Source organism: Gekko japonicus, unplaced genomic scaffold (assembly GCF_001447785.1).
Source record: "Gekko japonicus isolate JY-2015 unplaced genomic scaffold, Gekko_japonicus_V1.1 scaffold149, whole genome shotgun sequence".
Taxonomy (NCBI): Eukaryota; Metazoa; Chordata; class Lepidosauria; order Squamata; family Gekkonidae; genus Gekko; species Gekko japonicus.
The window spans coordinates 1,077,618-1,091,114 of NW_015172556.1; the positions used below are offsets into that span (position 1 = coordinate 1,077,618).

Here is a 13,497-nt window from a genome sequence, read left to right on the forward strand (position 1 = left end):
TAATAATAAAAAAAACTTGGGGGGAAATTCAATCCCAGATCCCTCAGCGTCTCATCTGGTTTGGACCTGAATCTCACACATACAAGATGAATAGGCTCAACTCTTCACCCAACAGTTGTTTACACATTGGGCTATTGAGATTCCAAGCACTTCTCCAATTAATACTAAATTACTGTATTTGCAATTGATTTGGCAGACTATATAAGCAATAGAGAGCAGTGCAGCAGATTTTCCAGGCAAACTATAAATATACGGATTTCAAAGCAAGAGGAAGCTAGGGATATTTCATTCTCTTTGAAATCAGTGGGGTTAAAATGTGTGACACGAAAGTGAATTATGCAGCCAGTTGATAAACTATCAGACGTCTTTAATTTGGCTGTTTTTCCCCCTTTTGAGTTGAGTGGAATCATGACTGGTGGTTTTGAAAGTTCTCTTTGTCTTTTACAATTTTTGTATAGAATTTGGAGTTCATTGAATATTAAAATGACAATATAAATAGAAAATAATTTCCTTTTAATTAGTCACACAGTGTTAATTGTTGTTATATGTCTTTTGATGTTCCTTTTACCTTGGGATGTATTTATGCTTGTTTGTTCAATGCAAATTAATTTGAAATGTGTAGTCTTACAACTTATTAGCATTTTAAACACTTCTTCCCCCATTGTTTTAGCAAGCCCCCCCCCCAAGGAAGAAAGAAAAAGAATGAGCAAATAGTAATTCACTATATTATACAGTCATGATTAGCTGGTGAAGGGTTTCTCAATTATGGATGTATGTGACTATATAACAGGCACTGACAGAGCATGTCCTTGGAACTGATCCCCTTTATGCTTTGCAACAGAGATCTATGAAAATCATACTATCTATACAAGAAATTAAATACATCTTACAACTGATACAACAGGCTTAGGAACAGTGGTTATTTTTGCCTACAAATCTATCTATCTAATAGAGCTGTAGGCCAGCACTACAGTAAAAATAGCATGTGAATGGCAAAAAGGGACGGATACAAACCAGGAAAATGGTGGTTCGTGGTTCATTTGATTACACGAACCATGAACTTTCATGAACATTTCCCAAATTGGTTCGTGCTTTGTTCAGTTTGTGAGTTCATGAGATGGTAGAGAGCCAGTTTGGTGTAGTGGTTAAGTGTGCGGACTCTAATCTGGGAGAACCGGGTTTGATTCCCCACTCCTCCACTTGCACCTGGCTGGATGACTTTGGGCAATCCGTAGTTCTGATAAGAGCTGTTCTTGAAAAAGAGCAGTTTCTGTCAAGAGCTCTCTCAGCCCCACCCACCTCACAGGGTGTCTGTTGTGGGGAGGGGAAGGGAAAGGAGTTTGTAAGCCGCTCTGAGACTCCTTTGGGGAGTGAAGGTCGGGGTATAAGTCCAATCTGTTCTTCTAGAACAGCCCCCTCATGAGTTAGAGATACCAAACTCACAGGGAGTCTTCAGCAGGCTCTCCACCTACCCTCCAAGTTTGGCGAAGATTGGATTTTGGATGTCTGAGTTATAGTCCCCCAAAGCAGGTGCCCCCAGGAAAGCTCCGCTCTAATCTCTCTGTAAATCAGCCATGCAGCAAGCAATTCTTCCCAACTTGCTTTCACACAGCGACTAACTCTTCTTTCTGCCAAATGAAAGCAGTTGAGTCAGGGTATGGTATATATACAGTCTGCTCCCATAGAGCAAAATGGGAGCTCTGAAGTTGGCTCCTGGAGCTGCCAGTCAAACTATGGAAACTGCTATGGGTGTTTCAAGGGCTCTCTACAAGTCCCCCCCCCCAGCGTTGCCTAGGAATTGACTGAATCAATGCCAGGCTGTCTGGAGAACAAACCACTCTTATGGATCAAACAAATCTCCATGGAAAAAAGGTGGTTTGTTTTTGGATTCAGGAATGTGACCAAATGAACTGGTTCAAAATGAACCATGAACCAGCCTGGTTCGTGCTCAAACCGTGGTTCGCTTCTCAGGTCGTGCCCATCCTTAATGGCAAGTATGTCCCAACAGTGAAAGTTATTTATATAGATTGGTCCTTCCTGAGATTTCCCTCTGTGCTTTTAGCAGAAAGTGGTCAGATCCAAGAGAGTTAGTTACCCTGTGTTTAGGAATGGGAGAAAAGCTTTCAGATACTACTAAATCTCCCTGCCTAGTAGATCTATTGGATGGGCTGTGTGACCTGTAAACATAGCTTTTGCCACAAATTTAAACTAGTTCATGGTACAGGAACAACAGTTCTGTTACCCTTTTACACAGTACCAGCAATTTAGGAGCTGAAGGGGAAGATCTGTGGGAAAACCACACCAGCATCAAAAACTAACAGTGCAATCCCATGCAGTTTCTCCAGTCTACATCCATCAATTTCATAGGATTGCACTGAAAAATCAGACCATAATTTCATCTGATCTTACCCACCTCTCTACATTCCATTGTTTCCAGAGCGGCAACTGTGCTGCTTCAGAGTCATGCAAATCAAGCCACAGACCAACACTAGGTTTATCTTTATCTTCACTTTTATACTCACAGAAGAACTGTGGTTTTTACTTCTTCAGGAACATTTCTTTTACAAATCCCTATGTAAACCAGCTATTGAAAGACAGTTCTGAATTATGTATGTACATTCTGTTCACCTTCAGAATGCTTTGAAAGTCAACAAACCTGAAGTGAGTGCCAACGTGAATGTTGAGGAGGTCAGCCCTATTGAGAAAGAGGAAATACCATCACCTGCACCACGGACGCCACCTCCACCACCTGCACCACCTGCACCACCTTCACCACCTCCTCCACCACCACCAGTAGAAAAAGTTCCTAAGAAAAAGACCCCAAAAGCAATGAAAGCACCCAAACCTTCCAAAGTACCCAAACCTCCCAAGCCACCCAAACCCCCCAAGCCACCCAAACCTCCCAAAACACCAAAAGTCAAAGGGGAAGGGAAGAAAAAAAACAAGAACACAAAAGAAGCTCCTCCACCTGCCATTCCTAACTTAGATCTTCTTGAAGCTCATACAAAAGAGGCCCTGACAAAGATTGAAACACCAAAGAAGGGAAAGGTGAGTAGAGTTCTTCTTCTTGCTGAAAAACTTTATAAAGCTTTTGATTTTTACCATTGTCCATTGTTTGGCCTGCATACATAACAAGACTTTCTGAAGAAGTATTCCAATAGTTTAGCATCTTAGCCGAGGTATATTCCCTGAGTAACTCTGAATGTTGGATAAGAACTTATATTTGTAGCAGCATCCTCATAGAACACACATACAGGAGGGGGATGTAGCACCCTTTGCAGTCTTAGATTGTTCTGGGTGGCCTTGGAAAATTGCTGTCATCCACTATATCATGCCTCAGGAGTTTGCTCATAAAGCACTTTGTATTTGAAAAGTACAAGAGAAATTAGCACAAATAATATTTTTTCTTACCTTGTAAAGAGTATCTTTAAAATGATCAAAATTGTAACATTTTCACATATCAGTTTTAAAAGACTCTTGAAACAGTAAGAGATCCATTTTGTGAGTTTCAATTGATTCTTGTGTTATTACTTTTACATATGCTAGAAAATAAATATCATCTGATAAACCCTTGACTCAAATATGGCATGTGGAATATTCTTTTAATTATATTGATCTTGGCAATATATTCATTTGGGGGGGAGAGAATGATGCTTTGACAGCCTGTTCAGCATGACTGCCATGGATAATTTAGGTGCTTCTCACATCTGAGCATGCTTGCATATAGTAATTAACAAAAGCCAAACATGTCTTATAGTTATTGTGCGTGAGATAATAAGCCCATTTGATTGCTTGAATCAGGCTGCCAAGAATGCTTTGAGTGCCCCTAATAAAGAACCCACTGAGAAGCAAAATGAGGTGGAAAAGTTTGAAATTCGGGAGCAGAATAAGACCAAAACAGAAGCAAAATGGAAATATAAGGTATGGTTTCTCTTATCTTGATGGAATGCTGGACTGTAAGAATGAGTGACATTTTCAGTGAGCTATGGCTGATCTTGGTTTAAAAAAAAAAGAAACACTGATTTTCATGCGATTTACTTGGCTGTTTACTGCACATGCAAATTTTAACATGAAAAGTAAAGATTCATTTCAACTTCTGTCAAGGAGCCGAATAGGCTGACCCTGTGAATACAGCCAACAGATTACCAAAAGTCACACAGAACACAAAACAATAAAGCTAGCTTTTATCTACCTAAAACTTTTGAGAATTCTGTTAGGTGGTACAAACATCCAGATGCAGGCCTCAAATTAGCATAGACTACGATTTCAGCAATTTGCCAGGGATAGATTCAGGCCTCTGTCCATGAAGTCTCAGAAAAAGAACCCTAGCCCCTGGGGGGATATAATGATTATAGTTTTTGACCCCTCAAGTCAGGTGATGGTGACATCCAATCCTAACACGCCTTCAGGAGAATTCTCCAGAATCTCACATCATCGCTCCTGATCTTCCTCCTCCCAACGTTATAGACATGTTCTCATGAGAAGTTAATGCCTCTGGCCTTGTACTGATAAGATGCCAGGCAGGCTGAAGCCCTTAATTAATGACACCTACAAGAAAGTCAGGCCAGTTATTTACACATTAACCCTGGCGGGGAGGCAAGAATGGTGTTTCACCTCACAGCTTCAACCTAACTATTTGTTCGTATCTCAATTTCTGATATGCAAAGCAGAAATTTACAAATTTACCTGTAGCATGTAACCCAAGAGAATGGCTAACTACATGACTAGATGCAGCAGTTCAAATCCATAAACACAAGTTGATACAAATGTTTGTTATGTGGAAATCAGACCACTTGGAATTCAAACAAGTTGGAATTCAAACAACTTATAAGGGTAATATTCTAATAACTCCCTACTTAATAGGTATACATAGTTGCTTGATTTACAGATGCTTTCTAGAGCAATAAAATAAGATAAAATCTAACCATCCTGTCCCAGTACCTGATATCCAAGCAAACAAGGAAACAGGAACAGAAGTTTGCACAATAAAAGTAGGGTCCCCTGGGAGAAAATGAATCCAAATCAAAGTAAACCAGTGGGAAGAATCCTCAAGATTTCTAAATGACTATCACTCCCTTGTGATATGGGCCATGTACGTTCTTTGACCATGGGGCCATAGAAGATACACTAGAATTGTGGATTCAGCCCACATATTGGACTATCTGATTGGAAGAAGTCCCTGTGATAATGAGATTTGGTGTATGCTATGCTATTTTTGTTGTACAAATGTATTTTCTGTGTTATAAGCATTTATTAAGCAACAGTTTGCTATTCACTCAGACATTTATTGTTTTGTTGTTATCTTGGAAAATGCTTCATTTTCAGAACAGTAAACCTGACTCATTACTGAAAATGGAAGAGGAGCACAAATTGGAGAAGACTCCATTGTCAGGAAATAAGGACAACAAATTTATGTTTTCCTTCTCCAACAAGAAGCTATTGGGGTAGGTGGCATCTTGCTACACAGAATCACCAATGAAGTGGATATTTTAAAACTTTGCCATAGTGATTTTTCCAGAGGTCTCATCTGATCTAACATGATGCATGGTCTTCAACAGGATTTGGAAATGGAAAATTACTTCTACTCCCTGAAACATAATTAAGGAAAAACAACAATGAAATATTTTGTGTGTTGTCTATGTACAAATGAAGAAATCTCTGTCTGAATACATGGGTTTGACAATGAAACTAAAGCATGAGTTAAAATTTTAAGAATTTGTCCCTTGTCTTTTGGTAAGGTTCATTCGGAGAGAGCAATCCTAAGATGGTATACTTGGAAGTAAGTCCCATTTTATTCAGTGGAGCTTATTTCTGGGAAAGTGCTCTTAGGACTGCAACCTTAGAATCTAATTAACATTTCCCACAGAACTGCAGGATGAACTCTTGATAAGCCTAAGGATGGTGGCTTCCAGCCCATTAAGTATGCCACTTTCAACCCATAATGATGATCATGATTGTCCAACACATGCTGGAAGAGGTGGGTGTTACTATGCATAGAGTATCACCATGCGGCCTGTGGTCTGAGCTCTATAATGAGGCAGTTGCTTCAGACAGCAGCCCTGCAGCCTGCCTGCTTCAGCAATTACTTCTCACCTGGGTGCTTCCTTATTCCCCAAGCATTTGTGAAAGCTGTGCATGCTTTCATTAAAATGGTAGACATTATCATTAAAATGGCAAGTATTATGTATAACAAGTTGTAGACCCGTGAAAGGGGGAACAGTTCAGAAACCCCACCCTTCAGAATTCTCACCTTTAAGCCTTCTGTGAGCTGTTCCTGAGAGGGTGATTTTTCCCTTTAACTGTTCTTTCCCTGCTCTGTACATGCAGCACAGTGAAGTGATAGAATTCCGTGATGGCAAAATGGGTTGTACCATTCAGACTTCAAGGAAGTTACATTTTTAAAATTTTCTCCCATTGAAAAACTCCCTGTAATATTTTTTTTTTTTAAAAAAAATGCGTACCTTATAGAGGAGGGTTCTAGCCTAGTCACTCATATGCTGTGCTCATTCTGTATTTACAGAGAGTCATTAAAGCAAGGGAGCTTTGAAACATATAATTCCGCACCTGCAGATCTCAGAAGCTAAGCAGGGTCATCCCTCATCAATATTTGGATGGGAGACCATTAAGGAGTACCAGGGGCACTATTAGGGCTCCCAAATCTCGCCAAATCGCAGCGGGGGATCGCATGTCTTTGCAGAATCCCTGCCGCGGGGACGGCGAGACGCGTTGCATCCACTGTTGCCAGGACATGACGCTACGTGTTGCTCTGGCAATGGGGCTGTTTGGAGCCCCGTTGCCAGAGTGACGTGTAGCGTCATGTCCTGGCAACAGTGGATGCAACGCGTCTCGCCGTCCCCGCGGCAGGGATTCTGCAAGGACATGCGATCCCCCGCCGCGACTTGGCAACCCTAGGCACTATGCAGAGGCAGTCCACCTCTGAATGTCTCTTGCCTTGAAAACCCTCATGGGCTTGCCAGAAGCCGGCTGTGACTTGATGGCACTTTCCACCACCACCACCTAGGGAGTCCTGAGTAGACAGAAATCCCTACTTTGTTTGTGGGAAACATGGTTATCTTGCTTTGTGATTGACACAGGGGCCAACCAAAATAGTGATATTTAAATTAACCTTACTCTGAAAGCCATCTTTTCATGCTGCCCCTTGATAATTGGCAAAAACATTTTTGCTATATTTCGTGTGAACACTGTAGGCCTCAGTGTCTCCTACTGAGACGGAACCAATTTTCTAACCTTTAACTACCTTGGAAAAACCTTAAAAAATACTGACAATTCAGGAGTTTGTTTGATAGCCATGCCATTTTTCTCTCATTTCACACTTTTCCCCTACATAGGTTTGTACTTGATATAGTAACTGCATTGGCCACTTATATAAAATGCATGCTGTTCAAGAGTTTTGTGTATGACTGTGTATGATCAATTAGATTGGGAGAACATTTAAATTGGTTTAACTTAGCCTAAAGACCATTTCAGCCTTTCAAAGTCAATAGAGATCTGTCAGTTCACAGCAATTGAACACCTGGTGCTGTCAAATCAGGTTTCGGATAAGATATGTATACTAGAAATCATGTTCACACACTTGTCTTCATGGCTCATTATTCTAGAAGAAATGAAGGTATTATTTATAACTTGTAGTTTTCATAGAACTTCTCAGTACAACAAAAAGTTTAATATATCCCATGGGCACAAATTTTTCTGCACTTGCCCCCTGGAAGTGCTCTTGCACAAATCACATTCGTTTCAATGGAACTTCTGCACAACTTCTCTGTTGATTGTTCCTTAAGCTTATTTCTAGAAAGTCAGTCCCCTATGGGTATTGAAGTACTGTGTTGGTAGGTAAATAATTATCACAAATTATCTGTTTGCTGGCATGAAGTAGTGTCAAATGTACCTTGAATAGAATAGAATAAGCAGGGGACACTCAAGGATTTGCAAGAGGCATTTCATTTTTCCTTCCCTCACCATTTCCTCTTTCCCTTTTCTGAGAGCTTCCATAGCCTTGTGCCTTTTCCTACTTCTTTCTCCTTCCAACCCACTAGCCAACCTATTTTATCCTCCTGCTCCCATGTTCAGTTTTCCCTCCTTTCGTATCCCTGGCAGCTTTTACCACATTTATAACTTTCTCTACAATGTGGACCCAAAGCAGCTTATATCATTCTCTTCCATTTTATATTCACAACAACCCTGTGAGGTAGGTTAAACTGACAATGTGTGACTGGCCCAAGGTCACCCAGCAATTCCATGGAAGGAGTGAGGATTTGCACCTGGGTCTCCCAAATCCTAGTCTGAAACTCTAGCCTTACTGGCTTTCACATGTTGAACAGTAGTGGAATCACAGACAAATCTGTAGTCAAAACACACTAAATACGTGCACCAATAATTATATCGAAACCAAAGGCAATAATAATACCAAACTCATATATATTATAATGGAATTATTAATGTTATGAAGAGTAATTATTAAAAAGTGGGTGGTAACAAACTCAAACCCACAATGAGTCACAGCACCTTGAATTGAAGTCCAAACATCTATGTATGTGGCTTGTAGAAAATAAAATCTGTCCCAAATGAAAACTATGCAGTTCCAGATAGCCAGCATTTTGGACCTGTTCCTTTGTCAGGTAAATCAGGTAAGTCTTCATTGACATACAGTAAATACACTTGTACAAATGAGGTCCTGATCAAAATATTTCAATTAGGCTCAGGTCCATATCTCTTACAAGTCAGAAATATATAGTTTTCATTTGGAGATGTGCTGTGATTTATTGTGGGTTTGAGGTTGCTACCACCCACTTTTTCATAATTGCCCTTTATAACATTGATATATATCAATATGTTGTCGAAGGCTTTCACGGCCGGAGTTTGTTAGCTGTTGTAGATTTTCTGAGTTGTATGGCCGTGGTCTTGGCATTGTAGGTCCTGCTGTTTCGCCAGTAGCTGTGACTGGCATCCTCAGGGGTATAACACAGAAAGATGGAGTACTCTCTGTGTCAAGGTGAGAAGAAAAATGGTAGGCAGGTAATTTATATCTACTCCACCTTCTCTATGTCTTAGTTACAGTGTGTTTTTGAACTGGTTAATTAGCCATATAATTAATCAACAGGCTCACAGAACAGTTGCTCCAAAATTATTGGGATGCCCTTCAAACATATGCTAGACGAAATGCTCCCCACTTCATCTAGGAATTAAATATTCCACTAAATTTGACCTGCCTCTCTACTTAATCATGCTGACCATTCCAAAATTGAGGCGGTCATATGTGATTGCACGCTGCAATGCATTTCCAACAGCCCAGATGAAGGGCCATTTTCTCAAGACCCCTCTGGACCAGTGCAATTGCAACTGTCCTTTGATAGAACTTGACTCACTGTGTCATGTTTTCTTCTATTGTCCAAAACATGCAACAGCAAGAGAAGGATTCTTAAGAAAATTGTTGTCAAAATATTCATCTTTTCCTGATGCATCAAGATTAAGACTATTTCTGAGCAGCCTCTGCCAAAATTGCATCGTGGATGTGGCAAATTTTTGTTTTACTGTTCTTTTAAATTCCTAATTTTTTTAATGGTGTATGGCTTATGGGCTACTAAACCTTAAATAAACTAAACTAAACTAAACTTTAAAAAACCCCTAAACTAACAAGCTCCACTCCTGGCGTGCTGGAATTTCATTATAATTTAAAGGAATGGTTTAACATTGGGCTGTAAGGGATTCTGTTCTTGCCCATTTTGTGCTGCACATATGACTATCTGGCCTAATGGCTAGGCTGTGACAAATTTTCTTTGGATCTTGGATCTGACTCAGAAATTCAGCAGTAAGAGTTATCTGTAACAAATATAATATTTTCTTTGTCATGTGACCTACCTTGCGCAGGCCTCTGAAGAGACCTAAAGCATTAACCAGTTCCAAATTTAGAAACTCACTGAGTTTCTTTCTCTTTCCAAGGACTTTGCATCCATACCACCCATTAAGTTGTACATTATATATGTAAAAGTTATCTTTGGAAATGCTGAGCCAATATAGATAGTTCAGTGACATCATAATGTTCAAGTTTACCCACTGGCCAGTCTTCATTTAACCAAACAATGAAACGCTCTGTCCCCCAGACTCACTAACTGGCAAGAAATTCCCATCCCAAGAACGAAGCTCTGAGCAAGTATAAGCTCAGATAAAGGGATTGGAAATAGAAGTTTCACATAGCCAAACAGCCAAAGGAAGATCTAAAACCAAAATACATTTTCCCATGCATGATCCACCATAGAAGAGAATTACTAATGAGAGAACTTGCATTTCTCATTTAGGAAGAAGCAGCTATCAAAAGGGTTGGGCAGGCTTTTTTTTTCTTTCCCAATCAATTTTAAAGGGGTGTAATCCTTTGTTCAAATACAAACAATGCAACTTGCCTTTCCCACATTAAAACCAAAAACAGCAAAAAGACTAACAAATTTTCAAAAGAGGCTGCCAGGTCTTGCAAAAAACCTATGTTTCTGATGGGTGCTATTCAAGCCTGCTAGAGATTATGAAGAAAAGTAGGTTTTTATACCCCACTTTTCTCTACTTTTAGGAGTCTTAAGATGGCTTACAGTCACATTCCCTTCCTCTCCCCACAACAGTGACCTTGAGAGAGCTCTGAGAGAACTGTGAGTGGCCCAAGGTCACCCAGCAGGCCTCATGTGGAGGAGTGGGAATCAAACTTGGGCCCTGTTCATACGAGCCCATTTGGGCCGGGAGCGGGACGGAACGGGGGTGGAGCAAACCGGCGCGATCCCACCTCAACATCTGGGGAGCGTGCCGGATCCGTCCCGGTTCTGTCCCTTCCAGCGTTGCTCCGCGCCAAAAAAGAACCACCTCCCGAGGTGGTTCTTTCTGAAGGGCCGCAGCAACGCTGGCCGTGGGATCGCCGGCGAGTCCTTGCGCCGGCGCATCCCCGGCTCCTGGCCGAATTGCGCATGTGTGAGCATGCGCAGTTCGCCAGGCTCCCCTTCCCACCGTTGCGTTCTCCCCGGCATCTGATCATGCCGGGGAGCGTTGCGACGCGGCTTGGGGGATCCGTGAGATCCCGCCGCGCCGTCCCAAGTTTGCTGCGGCTCACTTTAGCCGCGGTACGAGCGTCGTATTCCCTGCCGTGTGGCAGGGACCTTGGTTGTACAGATTAGAGTCTGCCATTCTAAACTACTACACCATGCTGGCTCTCCAAAGAACACCTTTTACCTCACCCCAAAGCCCACCTCAGCCACTTTTCCCAGTAGGATTATGTGGAGTATGTGTGAGATAATACAGTTAAGAAGTGAGCTCTAACTCACAAAGTTCACATTGAAATAAATGTTGTTAGTCTTTAAGGTGCCACTTGTCTTTTGTTTTATTTTGGTATAGCAGACTAACACGGTTACGCATCTGCAATCCTATGCATTTTATATATATATAAAAGAAAGTCCCCTCACCGTAAAATCAACACCCAGGCCAAACTGCTGGACCTAGAGACACCAGATTCGGAGAGAGTGCTCCTACCGTGGTGTAGGTGCTCACTAAGAAGGGATTTTTAGAAATTCGACTCCTAAAGGGGTCAAAAGTGGGAAAATGTGCTCCCTCCTTTGATTCCTATGCGGCTGCCAGGCAGCTGCCTCTCTGCACCCCCAACTCTCTGATTGGTCAGCTGCAGAGCTCAGTGTTCTGAGGTAAAAAAACCCAACAGTTACAGGGGACTGCACAGAGCTAATGGCAGCTGAGGAAATCAGGAGTGGCCAACAACCACCTGTGAGGTGAAACAAAGCTGCTGGCCCAGCCTCTCTGATGGCTTCCAACACACTCCCCCCACCTCCTACACCTAACAGGCGGTTGTCTGTCAGGTGCAGCCCCACCTCCACAGTAACTTCTAATTCTCCTCCCCCGCCCCCTCCTACACTGGACAGGCAGCTGCCTGTCAGGTGTAGGAGAGGAGGTGGGATGGCTTCCAACACACTCCCCCCACCTCCTACACCTAACAGGCGGTTGTCTGTCGGGTGCAGCCCCACCTCCACAGTGGCTTCTAATACTCCTCCCCCTCCCCCTCCTACACTGGACAGGCAGCTGCCTGTCAGGTGTAGGAGAGGGGATGGGATGGCTTCCAACATGCTCCCCCCACCTCCTACACCTAACAGGCGGTTGTCTGTCAGGTGCAGTAGTGGTTGCAGGGTGCTTAAAGCCACGAGGGAGCCTGCCCCAGCAGTAACGCCTTAGTGATCCTGCCAGCCCTGCCTCCACAGTGGCTTCTAATACTCCTCCCCCCTCCCCATCGTACACGGAACAGGCAGCTGCCTGTCAGGTGTAGGAGAGGAGGTGAGATGCTTACAGCCGCCGGGGAGGTTTGCTCAGCAGGATTGCCTTAGCACTGCTGCTGGCCCAGCCTCCTCGATGCCTTTAAATACATCCCCCCCCCAACACCAGACAGGCTGGTGTCCGTCAGGTGTAGGAGCAGGGCCAGGGTATGAATGTTTATGGGGAGATAGTAAGTTATATTTCTAGGAGCCATTTCGATGTGTGCCTCCCTCATGAACCTGAAGAAATGTCCACCACATCACCACTCCCTCACACCAACTCCTCCTCACACCTCTCACCTCTTACTGCCCCCAAGAAAGCTCCTGGCAAACGTCGAGCCAGATACACCAACACTACAAGGAGGAGGTAACTTAGGAATGCAGCAAAGACATTTATTTGTACATAGTACTCCTGCAGTGCACTGAGCTGCACAGGCCAAGTACCAGCAAGATCACCCTGAGGTGTTCAGAACAACACAGCCTCCATATGAGCAAAACAATCCAGGAACACAAGTAGAGAGGTCATCACTTTCGTGGAAGGTGGCAGGAGTTGACTTATCAGATGACTGCTTCTTAAATGGACAGTTCTATGTGGCCTGCTCCAGAGTGAGCTCATCAAGCAGCCTGGTGATCCTAGCACCTGAGGGCAGAACCACCAATGTGGTCTAGAGAGAGGTCCTTCAGGTAGAGAGAGCAAAAAGTACGTATGTCTCACTTCATTTCTTACACTACTATCTTCTCTGTTAGAATTCCTACAACAAATGTCACATTTCAAATTTCACATCATCAGTATTATAACTAGATTTACAGAACTTAAATACCGTAGCGAAACATGGGTAGCAGGCTAGTAGTTATATATGAGAAAGTGGCATTAAACCCAGTAGGCCTTACTTCTACCTAAACAGGCATATGATCAGACAGAAATTCTCTGGCAATTGGATGGAGAGGGGGGGGGGACTTGTAGCAGAAATCAGCACAAAATCCATATTAAGTTGTTTCTTTTTGAATCCTCTCTAATAAACTGATAGATAACAACTCCAATTTTAGCGTCATATGGTTAGCAAAATCAAGGTCAGAGATTCTAAATAATCCAGTACTGCTGGGGGCCACCTTTGCCTCCTATGAAGGAGAAAGAGCGGGCCCAGATGGTGCATAGCAGTATCAGGGTCCTGGCTAGGGGCAGAGCCAGCAC

At 42.6% G+C, this 13,497-nt stretch overlaps 1 protein-coding gene across 1 annotated transcript in view; it reads left to right on the forward strand.

Moving 5' to 3' along the window:
- PHF2 (PHD finger protein 2) overlaps positions 1 to 13,497 on the forward strand; it is a 161,158-nt gene that overhangs the window by 121,711 nt on the left and 25,950 nt on the right. Inside the window, exons 12-14 of the mRNA XM_015421187.1 lie at positions 2,635 to 3,048; positions 3,802 to 3,921; positions 5,326 to 5,444. Of these exons, the coding sequence (XP_015276673.1) occupies positions 2,635 to 3,048; positions 3,802 to 3,921; positions 5,326 to 5,444 (653 nt within the window). The remainder of the gene's footprint in view (positions 1 to 2,634; positions 3,049 to 3,801; positions 3,922 to 5,325; positions 5,445 to 13,497) is intronic.